General features: G+C 43.3%; 1 protein-coding gene across 6 annotated transcripts in view; it reads left to right on the top strand.

Annotated features, from left to right (window-relative positions):
- LOC142370373 (uncharacterized) overlaps positions 1-12,641 on the top strand; it is a 143,860-nt gene that overhangs the window by 23,443 nt on the left and 107,776 nt on the right. For all 6 annotated transcript variants that reach the window (XM_075452914.1, XM_075452915.1, XM_075452918.1 and 3 more), the window contains exon 2: positions 10,477-10,665. In XM_075452914.1, coding sequence (XP_075309029.1) covers positions 10,479-10,665 — 187 coding nt within the window. In that variant the 5' untranslated portion in view covers positions 10,477-10,478. The remainder of the gene's footprint in view (positions 1-10,476; positions 10,666-12,641) is intronic.

The raw sequence follows: 12,641 nt of genomic DNA, 5'->3' as shown, positions 1-12,641 counted from the left end.
GATTTTGTGATGCAAATGTATTACTCTTTTGAGTAAGAAAATGTTCATAAATGATATTGCTAATATGGGATGTCATACAGCTTCATGTCAAAAGAGGCGAACTATCCCTTTAATAACAAATAGAGAAGTACAAATTGTAAATCTTTAGAAAGTGTAAGCAGGAATATTAGCATGATAACAGTCCTCTCCTCTGTAGCAGCGTCTGTATTTGATGCTGTTCCCACATGTTAACGTGACCACAGGCAACCCAGTCTCACAGAAAAACGTGTAATAGCTACGTTGAGAGTACAAGGAGAGATTTAAAGGGGTGGAAAACGCATTTATGTCATCAGATTTTAAATATGCAATTGCTAAATTGGTGAAAATGATTTTTTACCATATTTGATAGCGCCCCCACTTGGTGGCCAAAAAGCAAATATATATTAAGGGGCTGACACCAAACAGAGGTGAAAATGAAACTTTGTTGTAGGACAAAATGAAAGACATTTTTGAAAAGACCTTGACCTGGTGAGTAACACATGTCAGTGTGAAGATTATAAATCAGTCCTGCCTTGAAATATTGACCTCTGAACGTTGACCTCAGTGCAATTTAGAAGGCTTGTTAATCATTAACAGAAGAGGCTACAGATATGGAATCAACTGTTATAGAGAGCTCTTGACTTCAGCTATGTGACTATACCCATATGGATATGGCCACCAAGTGGGGGCGCTATCAAATATGGTAAAAAATCATTTTCACCAATTTCACAATTGCATATTTAAAATCTGATGACATAAATGTGTTTTCCACCCCTTTAAATCTCTGCTTGTACTCTCAATTTAGTATTTACCACTCCAAATTATAAGAAATACGCCCGTTTTTAAAATAAACTACAATTTCCTTGTGCCGTGCTATGTATCTGATCCAAATTAGCGCCATATTTGTAGTTCTTCCCAGTTTGCAAAGTAGGGTTTTAAAAAGATATATATACTGAATATATCAAATATCTAGTGCAGCCGAATTAGGAATTATACTTCATCTATATGATTGAGGTTTGAAAAAAAGTCAAGATGTTGGTATATGTTAGATATTCTAACTGTTATTGTCGAAATGTGGTTTTGGGTTAGCAGCTTCTTCCGTTTTGCAAAGTAGGGTTGGAAAAACATACATCTACTAAATATATAAAATATCAAGTAGAGCCGAACTAGTAATTACACTTGATCTCGATGATCAATACAAAGAAAAATTAAATAAATTTACTTCAGATACTTTTAGAGCCACACCATGTAACATCATACAAAATCAACACGGTACTCGTAGTACTTCCGGTTTGCAAGGGTTATTCATAGTTGCATAAAGACAGATTATACGTATATATTTTGTGCGTATAATATATTTATGATGAATATATTATGAGAGATACATGTTTGGTCCATAAAGTTGAAAAACAAAAAAAAAAGCCCATGCCTGATAACAGGCCTACTCTCTCTACTGGCTCACTGAAATAATGGCCCACTGATAGAAATGGTTGATAATATTTTATCAACCATTTCTATGATAAGGTCACTATTGTTATGTGGCTATATATTTATATATATACTGTGTGTATATATATATATATATATATATATATATATATATATATATATATATATACATACACATTTTTTGTTATTTTATTTATAAACAGAAAGTACGGTGAATGTCGGCGCAGGTCGGTGACGTAGAGATAGCAGCGTCCATAGCAACCACCTTAAAGCTGCAGTCGGCAACTTTTTTTTAGTCATATTAGCTTGAACTGTCATGGGATTCTGGATGTAGAATATTAAATAGGCTGTTTAGGAAAAATAACGAAATCTGTAGCTCCCTCTGAAGCCTGTAATCATGCTTGCAAAAACCGAGCGCTCCCGACCCCATAATTTTCCGACTTTAGACTCGCAATTTTGAAAACCTGCCGACGGCAGCTTTAACAACGGTACAAAACGTGTTATTCTTAGGTTTTTTCAAGGAGATACCAAAATCTTCGGCGAAATTAATTAACAAAAGATCGTCTACATTCTCTGAACGAAGATTCTGAAAATATTATGCATAGTTCTCGCTAGAAATGCCATCGAAATGCATACAAATGCAGATGCTTTCTTAAAATATTATGTTTTTCACAGAAAAAAGGTTGACAGTCGGCCATTTTCCTTTTTTAGCTTAGGGAAACTTGATAGTCACGTGACCTGGTTGCGAAGCAATGTAAATGAATAGGCCAAATAAAACGTGGTATTGTCACAATTTTGGGGGCCAAATTGTGACAATACCACGTTTTCCCTGGTGGACCAACGTAGCTATTACACGTTTTTCTGTGAGACTGGGTTGCCACAGGACACCTTCCATCCGTTGTCCTGTGTGGGATTCCTCTGCAGACCCCAGTGAGGTCATTGTTTCCCTCAGCCCTCTGTGCCCTCTCATGTAATCTGCTGGCCCACACAGTGGTAATGTGGGGATATTAAAGCGCCACATCGTCCTTGGACAGTGGGCAGCTCCACCCACTCTGCCCTGGCCAGATATTGACACCACAATCGGTCGTACTGTTTGGTTGTGTTCCTAACAGCATTTCGCTCTGTAGAACCTCCCAGCAGCACAGGGAGATCGTTTGGATGTGATCGTGTTTCACATGTTTGAGATAGTTGTAGTTGCTCTGTTGGAGCACTTATGGCAGCGATGCCTTGCTCAGCAGCACAGTTTCAGGCCCTTTAGGTACGTGTGTGCTGGAATCGGACCAGCACGTGTACTTCTGTCATCCTCACCTCACTTATTATAGCTAAGATTTGGAAATAGATTTTGGATGATCAGTGCTTAGTGAATTACGCTGACCCTGACAGCCCAGGGACACAAGGGAGGCTCTGATCAGATGAAAGCCATGCAGAAAGAAAAAAAAAGATAAAAAAGAAGAGAAGAATGTTCTTGCCACTGAGCTAAATGTGGCACCAGAGATCAGAAGAGCTCCTGAAATCAGAAAAGGTTCTCCTGCTGAACAGGGATCCACCCTGATGAAGTGTCTGCTGAGCCCAGCCTCCCTGGGGATGACATTCCACCGTGGCAGGCACGTGCAGAGGGGGGGTGCAGGGCTGGAGCACCTGCCCCTCTGGCCCTTTCTGCCCAAAGTGCCCTTTTGTCAAAAGTTTTGTCATAATGATAAAAATAATAATAATTTAGATCTGCCCTCGGTCGGTCACATGATCCATAGGTGTGCTCTCACTGCTCTGCAGCTCTGTTAAGCTGCTGGAGACGGATAGAGCCCAGCTGAGGGTCCGTTGAGGTTCTGCAGCGGTATTTGTTTGTGCACGCCACGCTGTATTCATGCAGGATGACTGACGGAGTTAGTGAAGTGAGCAGCATCCTGTGTGTGCGCGTCTGACTCTGCACAAACTCTCATAAGTTACAGCCGCCTATTAACCACAGCGTGCTGAGGGGAAAAGTACGTCTGTATGCCTGTATGTGTGGCTGTTTCTTTCGTCATGGGCAAAGTGCATCAGAGAGATGCATCGTTTTACTGTCAGGGAGTGGCAGTGTTTTTCCTACATGTATGTTTCTAGAGGCAATGAGGCAGAGGTTATTTCACTAAAACTATGCACTGTACATGCTTATTCACATCATTTTGGACTATATTAGTATAAATACAACATCAATGACAAGAATACTTAGAATAATTTGAATTGTGATTTTCTCAACCTTTTCTCAACAAATCTGTACTTCTTTAAAACATTTTGTAAACACACAAATTAAATATAATATGCATAAATATATAACTTTTATAACCTTGGTTTCTTGCACAAAGTGGATAGTCAAGCACAATACATTTAAATACATGATTTCTATATCATTTAATTATTTTTTACTTTATTATCAGCACTACGAATAATAAAGAGAGATTATCACCATGCAGCAAATTCATAGCTATACAGTAGATGTCTTGAAAAAAGTATGAAATGTCCCTGTGTGTGTGTGTGTGTTGTATGGGCATCAGATTGTAGTTTATCCATCATATTTCATTCTGCAGAGATGCCTCGTAGGGAGAGGACGTTCAACCAAAAACAAAAGTGTTTCAAATGCCTGCTCCATGTGCCCCCTGTTGACTTTGAGCCCCTGCCCCTCCAGAGGTCTCTGCACGGCCCTGCACTGTGTTGTCCCCTGTTACAGGACCTGAGGTGATGATGCAGTGGCATTCCTCTGCTTCTGTCCGTCAGTCACGTGTGGATGCACAGATCATCCCCGGCTCAGCCCGTCACATAAGCCGTGCACCGTGCACATCACATGCAGTTGGGCCATTTTGTTTTATTGTCTAGTTAATTTGATGAAAGAATTCACATGAAGATATAAACATTTGAAACGTTTTCTTTATGAAAATGTTCAGATGTCAACTAGGCCGGGGCCGATAATCAATAAGTCAATTAGTGGCACAATAAATGAAAATGAACTCGATCATTTTGCCTCGTCTCCCGCCTCCAAGCAGCCTGGATGACCAGAGGGTTCCCTCTGTGCTCGGCCTCAGCACCTGACGCCTTTGTTCCGTAGCGGAATGAACGGAGTGAGCCCTCCTGTCAGTCCTCCAGTCTCTCTGTCTCTGTGGGGGGAGGCTGGGCTGCGAGCATTGGCTACACACCATGGATGTATTATATGAATACATCACACACAGAGTGCAGCAAGTGAGCCTGGTGCGGAGCAGCGCGAGGAAAGAAAGGTGACTGCAAAGCCCACTGCCACAGAGTGGGAATATTCCGGCTTCAAACCGAATGAGCAAGGTGAGCCCGGCCCATCCACACGGACCAGCCAGTATGCCAACTTTGTTCAAAAGTGGTGGCAACGCAACAAACTCGCACGCCCACCTAACCCTTATTCAAGTGCAATTTTTGCTAACAGAGACTGAGAATCCATTTTATTTTTAGTTTATTTATGTAGGCTATTTAAACGTTCTTGAAATTATAATTACAATGGTAAAAAAAAACAGAAATAAAAGTTTATTGTATTTGAAAGGGTGTGCATTATTATGATATATTATCATGTTGGCAATTATATCGTTTAACGGCAATAATTTGTGGGACCATATATCGTCTGGGAAAATGAGTTATTGTCCCAGGCCTGATGTCAACAACAAGCTTCTGCTGCGTTTGAACAGATGCACAGGATGCCTCTGGGATTATAGATTAGTTGCTGTCCACTTGTTACCGTTTATCTGCTTCTAAGTTCCTGCTGCTGCTCTCCTGTTGTGGCGCACCGTCCTGTGAGCACACATACTCCATCTAGGCTTACACACAAACAAAGGCTCATAATTATGACACAACCACCCACATAAACACACCCTCATTAGAAAAAGCCTTTTCTTTGTTGCATTCAGATCATTTCCAAGCATGCACACTAAAGTTGTGTGCAGCAGGAGGTGGACACAGGAGCTGAACTGCTCAGAAAGAAACAAGTTTCTGATCCAAATTCAGTGTGTGCAGTGGCGATTCTAGAGATTTATTCATGGGGTGGTAGGCATATATTGTAGGGTGGCAATTTTTTTAGGAAGCCCATCTTACTTTGTACTTTATTTGAGCCCATATACAACAGTTTTTTCAACACCCAAGTGTGATAAATTCAATATTTGGTCTACATACATGAGCATTCCACTTTTTAGTACATTAAAACAGTGTTTCCCTTGGGATTATTGTAGCAGCAGAAATGTTTTCCCCCATTAACATTAACAAAACATGTATATCAACTGATTGCTATACAGTATCAAATTTACAGAAGCTGCATGCGACGATTGCTGTGCAGCAAATCTCTTAACAAACTCATCCAAATCTAAATTTTTTTGCACATTTAGACTCAAACTGAGAATTGCTAAACCTGTGAGTCTGTTCTCTGACATAGTTGAACGCAGGTGATTTTTGATGAGTTTAAGAGCTGAAAAACTCCTCTGTATGGTTCCAAAAAACACAGAAATTCTGCTAGCCTTAACCACCACTAGCATACTAGCCAACGCCAACTAGCAGACTTTTTAAGAACGGTTCATAGAACAAAAATTATATGAAATGCCACAACTTCAATTGGTTTCAGTTCAATATGTCAAAGGCTAGCCAGTAGCTAGCTAGTTATCAACGTTTTTCAGTTAGGTAGCGCCAGCTATCTAGTTACCGAACTGGCTTGAAAAGCTATCTTGTGGCTAACCGTGACATGAGGTAAAACGTAGCTCGCGGTTATCTGGAGATTTTTTTGTGCAAATCCGTTTCATGAATGAGACCCGAACTGGCTTGAAAATAATAATAATAATACTGTAGTGACTTCACGGAGGCTCTGAGACCGGCGGTTGCCGAACTGCTCTTTATTAAGTTTTACATTAGCAGTACAATCACAGAACACGGGTGACTCTCAGTCCTGCTCCGCAACCAGCCCCAGGAGAGCACCAGACCTGCCCACGCCCACCCCTCTCCCCCAATCACCAGCCCACACCTGAGTGACATCACCTGCGGTCCAGTGATTGACAGGGAGAGGAGGAAACAAGCCAGTCCGTGTGCTTTTACCTTAATTCTGGGTCGTTACAATACTTTTATTTTGTACAGCGCCTTCCATCTATGAGGAATTATAAACGTTTCGAAACCATATTACACTTTGATGCTCATCATCATGATTTTGTGTGAATGACAATTTATTTTCGCTGCGTTTGAACAACAGGATTACGATATATTGATACATTTGTGGTCAAATATGTACCGCAAGTTTAGCTATGGGTGGGTGAAGTCACGCTCTGAAGTAGACCTGCGCTGTGGGTTACAGGGGGCTGGTGACCGTGATCTGGACTTCACTCCAATGATTCATTCCAACTTTACTTAAACTCTAGTTGTTACTTCTTCAAATGGGTTGAAGACACGGACAAGAGGCTCCTCACTGTCAAAGTCACCACAACTTCAGAGTCCGGCTTACTTCAAACGTTGACTTCATGTGTTAGATTTCGACATACAGCAGGATAAATTAGCTGCTAGCCTACTGCTGTCTGTATCCTACTCATGAAAGTACCCAACTTTCGAGAAACGTATGCTGCTCCTGTCCTGAACGGTTTCATATTCAATTTATCCTGTTAGCAACAACAAAAAAGAAACTGACTAACTGGTTTGCAGGCTGCGGTTTTAGCTAAAACGTGTGCCCTCCTCTCGTCTTTTAGCTGTTCCTCTTACATAAAGTTTGCTGAATAAAGTTCCCCTACACACTCAGAGCAAATAACGACATAAATCATTATATTACCATACCTTATTGTATGAATCCGATAAATCCAGTTAATGGATGCGGGCTCTCTGATCCTGTTTCGCGGGAGCTGCAGGTGACAGGCAGTGTTCATCTCGCGTTGGCTCTACTGAGCAGGGTTGCCAGATGTTGAACGATAAAATAAGCCATAGCCGCCCAGACCTGCATGGTCACTCGAAAAACTGATCAGAAATCAGCTCTCTGCAGCATCAGTCCGACCATTATTGTGTTAGTTCAAAATGTAAAAGTGACACTAGATCTGTCAGCCAGCCATCACCATTGACTGACAGCGTTTCTCTTGTTTGTTGTGTTGACGAACTTGATCAATTACCTATCAGATCTAGGGTGGCCACCGGGGTGACCAATGACATTTCAGTGGTGGCCCTGGCCACCCTTGGCCACCACCTAAAATCGCCATTGAGTGTGTGGCACACGGACTGATGAAAAGGCTCTGCTCCTGTGGTCACGGTGTGGTCACGGGGAACCTGCTGCTGACCTGCAGTCCTGAGCTGAATGATGGATCTCACTCAGTCTGCTCTGAAGATGGGGTTAAATATGGACGCAGCGTGGCTCTGTGGTGGGGGACACACCCTGGTCTCTGCACTGGGGGCCATTTACTGCTGCTCACTTAGTTGATGTATTTTTGTATTCCTAATTCAGCAACAGCCTATTGTTTATTGGACTGTATGTCAATGTGTTAGCCTTTGTTCTGACTGGAGTTTCTGACTGAATGTCTGGGGACTGATTAACACGATATGTGCAGAAAACACACTGTTCAGGAGATGCAGCCCGGCAGAATGCCCTGATGGAATGCTGTGTTAGTTAACAAACCAACGTCTAGGGGTGCAACGGATCAAAAATCTCACGGTTCGGATCGTTCCTCGGATCAGAGTCACGGATCGGATCATTTTTCGGATCAGCAAAAAAAAAAAAAAAAAAAAATAGACAAGACAAATAAACATGTTTTGTCTTTTTGTTTATTAACACTTTTAAATTATTAAATTGAAATATATAAAATCAACTTAAAGTGCACAATTAACATCTTCTTTTCAACATAATCAAAGAAAAACAACTTAAAGTGCAACATAAAAACACACCGATAGCGTTTGTGATCGCTTTATCCCGGTCGGATTGTGAAGGAAGGGGCTGCTTAAACACCGCGGTGATGAGCGGTTGTTGAGCCGCTTTCGGTTTCACTCCTGTCAGTGAAACACCGGGGTGATGTCGCTGCAAATGCGTGGCCATGCTCGATGTGTTTCCACTGTTGTGTGGCTTTCTTGTGCCACAGTGCCTACACACCGTCACGGTTTTATCCACCAACCTCTTTCCTTCTTCATTAAATTTGACAGGGAAGCTAAAATGCTCCCAAACAGGGGATTTAAATGACGTGGGGCGTTAAAGCTCTTCTGTTCCTCCGCTCGCCATGACCACGCTGTGTTGCAGGTTAGGGGTTTTCTTTATGTTAGCTATCGCTATGTCAGCTACGTGTTATGTCTGTGTGGTAACCTAGGCGACAGGTTTGTGTGGCAGCGCGAGTATATGGAAACAGACGTAGCACTAGAGGCAGCAGTTATCGTTACAGTAGTCACCGAAGTCTAGCCTACTTTTATTTTCCATGCCCACTGTTCTACGTGTTGTACGCTGAGGGCAATAAATCACAAACGAGCCATAGGACTGTTTGCTTATTGAAGAGGGAACTGTTGCAGACTTTTACCCAGAGCGTGGAAAGTAGCCCTGTCCCTGGAACTAGCAGGAATTGTAACGGCTGTGTGAGGACTGAACATGAGCACAATTTTTTTTTTTTTCATAAATCAATCCGCGGATCATGTGTGTGCCGAACCGAAATAATTGATCCGAACGGATCACGGATCAATGATGATCCGTTGCACCACTACCAACGTCAAGGGGACAAATGTGTCTTTCACTCTACTTTGGCAGCAGTGAACTGCCATTTGAAAGCTGCTGAGGAACCCTGCTCTCCTGAACTACTGAGACTGGAAACTGAACGTCAGTGGGGCTCAGGACCGTTCCGGTCCATTCCAGATGTTGAGTGACATGTCACCCCACAGCTACAGTGTGTCATGTGGTTGAGGTTGGAGAGCTGTGAGAACTCAGGCAGTTTCTTCCAGAACAAACCGGAAAGCCACTTCTTGCTGTTGGGCTCTTTTCCAGGGAAAGAGAAGCATGCTGGGTGGTGCCGTTGAGAGTGCTCCCATGTGGGAATATATGCCTTTAACCATATGCTGGTTTGGGGCTAAATAAGTACAGTAATACACTTCAGGAATCAGTCAGTCAGTAGTAGTTGTCTTGTTGCCTGGAAGTGAATGAACCAGCTGTGGAAGCACAGAGGGGATGCTGGCAGCTTCCATGTTCTTTAGTGCAGTGAGTGAACCGAGGATCCAGCAGATGGGGGCAGAGGGCTGTGCTTCCACTGCTCTGCCCCTCTGTTGTTATAGGGTTCATGGCAGGTGAGTGTGTTTTAATGCGAATGTGTCACATTCACCTTTTATTGAATAAGCTCAGAAGAAGAGTTCATTTAAGGGTATAAGAAGAGATCTCTTACATCTCTGAAGAATCTCCAGATCTCCAACCAGCTTTTTCAACAGTAGTTCAGTGCAGTGAAAGGTCAGGATTTAATAAGCACAGAGATGTGGAGGCGAGATAATGGAGGCAGATTTGGGAAGATGGACGGTGACTGAGCAACAAAGACTGGATGTGGCTGCAGGCATTGAGGATAATCTGGCATTAGAGTTGGAAGATGCCACAGCATAACTCTGGGAGCTCCCCTGCTGCTCATTGCTCACAGGAGCTCCCTGACAGCGAGGCAGTGGCTGCTTGAATGTATGGCCATCCGTTTCCCTCATTAATCCTGTGAAACTCTGCCTCCTGGCGGGGCTGCGGGGCGTTACAGTTGGGATACTAAACGATGATGGGAGAAAGTGTATGTTGGTCAGTGTTTTCCCTGCGAGGCCCAGAGTGTGTTCCAGGGTCACCTCAGCAGGATAAATGGCTGACATTACTGGCTCTGGATGCAGGTTCTCTGGTCTTTCAGTCACGCCAGGACACAGATGTGAAAGCTTCCTGCTTACCTCTGTATTACCATGCTGCCCCAGCATATGTTTCATTAAGCAAGCATGTTTTCTAATGCTCCCTAACAGAAGTGTCCTGTCCGACCTTTATCAGCCTGATTGTTTGGCTCACACCTGCGTTTCTGTGCCTGTCTGCAGACATGGCAGAGTTGGACCTGAGTCTGAGTGATGCGCTCACGGACAGCATTCCCCAGCCGGGCCCGGAAGGCCTGGTGGAGAGGGACTTTGTGGCTCAGCTGGAGGCGGAGACCTTCGACGATCAGGTCAAGGAAACGGTTGGAAAGACGGACTACGTCCCCCTGCTGGACAACGATGACACCAGGACAGGTGAGAGGGATCTGAGAATGTGTGTGGTAGAGCTGACACCTCATGACTGATTGGCAGATAAAAGTTGGAAGTAAAGGCGGGGAGATGAAGGAATGTGAGGAAGACATAAGAAGTCGCAGTCAGTGTAGAACACAGATATCATGGCAGGCAGTTGATCCCCAGACAGAAGCTCTTTGTTTCGCACACACTGTCTGTTAATAAAATGACTTCACACTAATTTCATTGGAAGTATAGATATAAATAGAAGCATTGTGTTACCATTCTAACATATTCTAGTGTCTGATCTTTAACCAGAGAGAATCTGTTATGCAACTTGAGCTGCAGCTGCTCTTAAATTACTTGCACTATTAGGCGCTGCTGGATGCTGGCTGCCATTTTGGATCTGCTTGAGTGTCATTCAGCTGCAGGGACAACAGGGGCGTGAAGATAAGCAAAGTAGTGGTCACAGCATTGAATGTCCCAGCTGAGTGGTTAAATGCTCTGGTCAAGGTTTTGTTTCAACATCGACGTGTATGCAATGATGATCCGTCTGAACCCTACTGTGCAACGCCCGTCATGTTTCTGATGTTATGGTCAGGACCAACCGGCTTGGTTCCAGAAAACTGACACCTAACCACTCATCTGATCATGCCATGAACAAACCTCTCATGTGGCATCACTCTCCAACTTCTTCCTCATTCTGTGAGTAAGGATCTGTGAACATGCAAATGAGCTCCCCCGCCTCGTAGCGCTTCCTTTCACTACTACTACTACTACCTCACTCACTGAGCAGCAGGCATCACATAAGATGCTGCAACTGCGTGCTCATATTTCATTTGGAGTCGCACATGGCTCCATCTGCACAGGGAAAAGGCATTCTGCCCCGACTCGTCACTTAAGAGGCCGCTGACACCATGTGTTCTTTCAAGAAAAGCTTGCTTCGCTGCAATGTTTCTGAGGTGTTTTCAGGTGAAACGGTTGACACAGCCTGGAAAGACAACTGGCTGCTGGCAGCATGACAGAGAACGGGGCAGGGAGAGAACCTACCGACATGCCCTCTTATTTCTGTTAGCAGCTGCTTCATGTTCAGAGGGACAGAGGAGGCTGCCTGAGGGAGAGCTCCCTGTTCCACAGGAACACCAGCCAGACAGAAGTGAACCTGGCTGGACACGGACAATCTCCTCCGGCCACATGAAAAGAAATGGACTGATTGGACATGCCTGCTCGTACTCATGGTGTCTCTCAGATAAATGGTTGGAACATTGTCACACTTTGAAATGACTTTAGTTTATGGGTTATATCTGTGAAATGGCCTGCTTTTACCACATAAAAAGCACCAAGCTGGTGGGAGTCTCTCTGTTCCCTGCAGTATTGCTTCCTGTTAGTGCTGGATGTTCATGTCATCTGAATATCACCCCTGACCTCAATTCAATTCAATTCATTTTTATTTATATAGCGCCAAATACAACAAATGTCATCTCAAGGCACTTAGATAATAAAGTCCAATTCAAGCCAATTGGAATTCAATTAATTGTAATCATAATTATTCATAAAATAATCCAATTCGTTCATATAGAGCCAATTCAAAAACAATTTCCTAGCTAAGGAAACCAACAGATTGCACTGAAAACCTTTTGTTTTTCGGTCCAATCTCCCGTCCTGAGCGTGCCTGAGGCGACTGTGGAGAGAAACGACTCCCTTTTAACAGGAAGAAACCTCTGGCAGAACCAGACTCAGGAAGGGTGGCAATCTACCAGCTGGGGTTTGAGAGGACAGAAAAGAGGGGAAAAAAACCACTGTAACACCATTCAAAGGATATCTGTTGGAACAGGGAAACACGAGTTAATGACCACAATAATGTCACATGTACATAATATCATTTGAGAAATTAAACGGGGGAAAAAGAGAGTAAAGTGAGGAAAGGTGTGACAGATGAGGCCCCCCAGCATAGCAATGGAACTTTATGCCATGCTGTCTAATAATGTTACCTAATGGAA

This window comes from Odontesthes bonariensis, chromosome 20, assembly GCF_027942865.1.
Source record: "Odontesthes bonariensis isolate fOdoBon6 chromosome 20, fOdoBon6.hap1, whole genome shotgun sequence".
In the NCBI taxonomy this organism is placed as follows: domain Eukaryota; kingdom Metazoa; phylum Chordata; class Actinopteri; order Atheriniformes; family Atherinopsidae; genus Odontesthes; species Odontesthes bonariensis.
The sequence above is the reverse complement of the archived record's forward strand: the minus strand, read 5'-3'. Positions and strand labels throughout refer to the sequence as shown.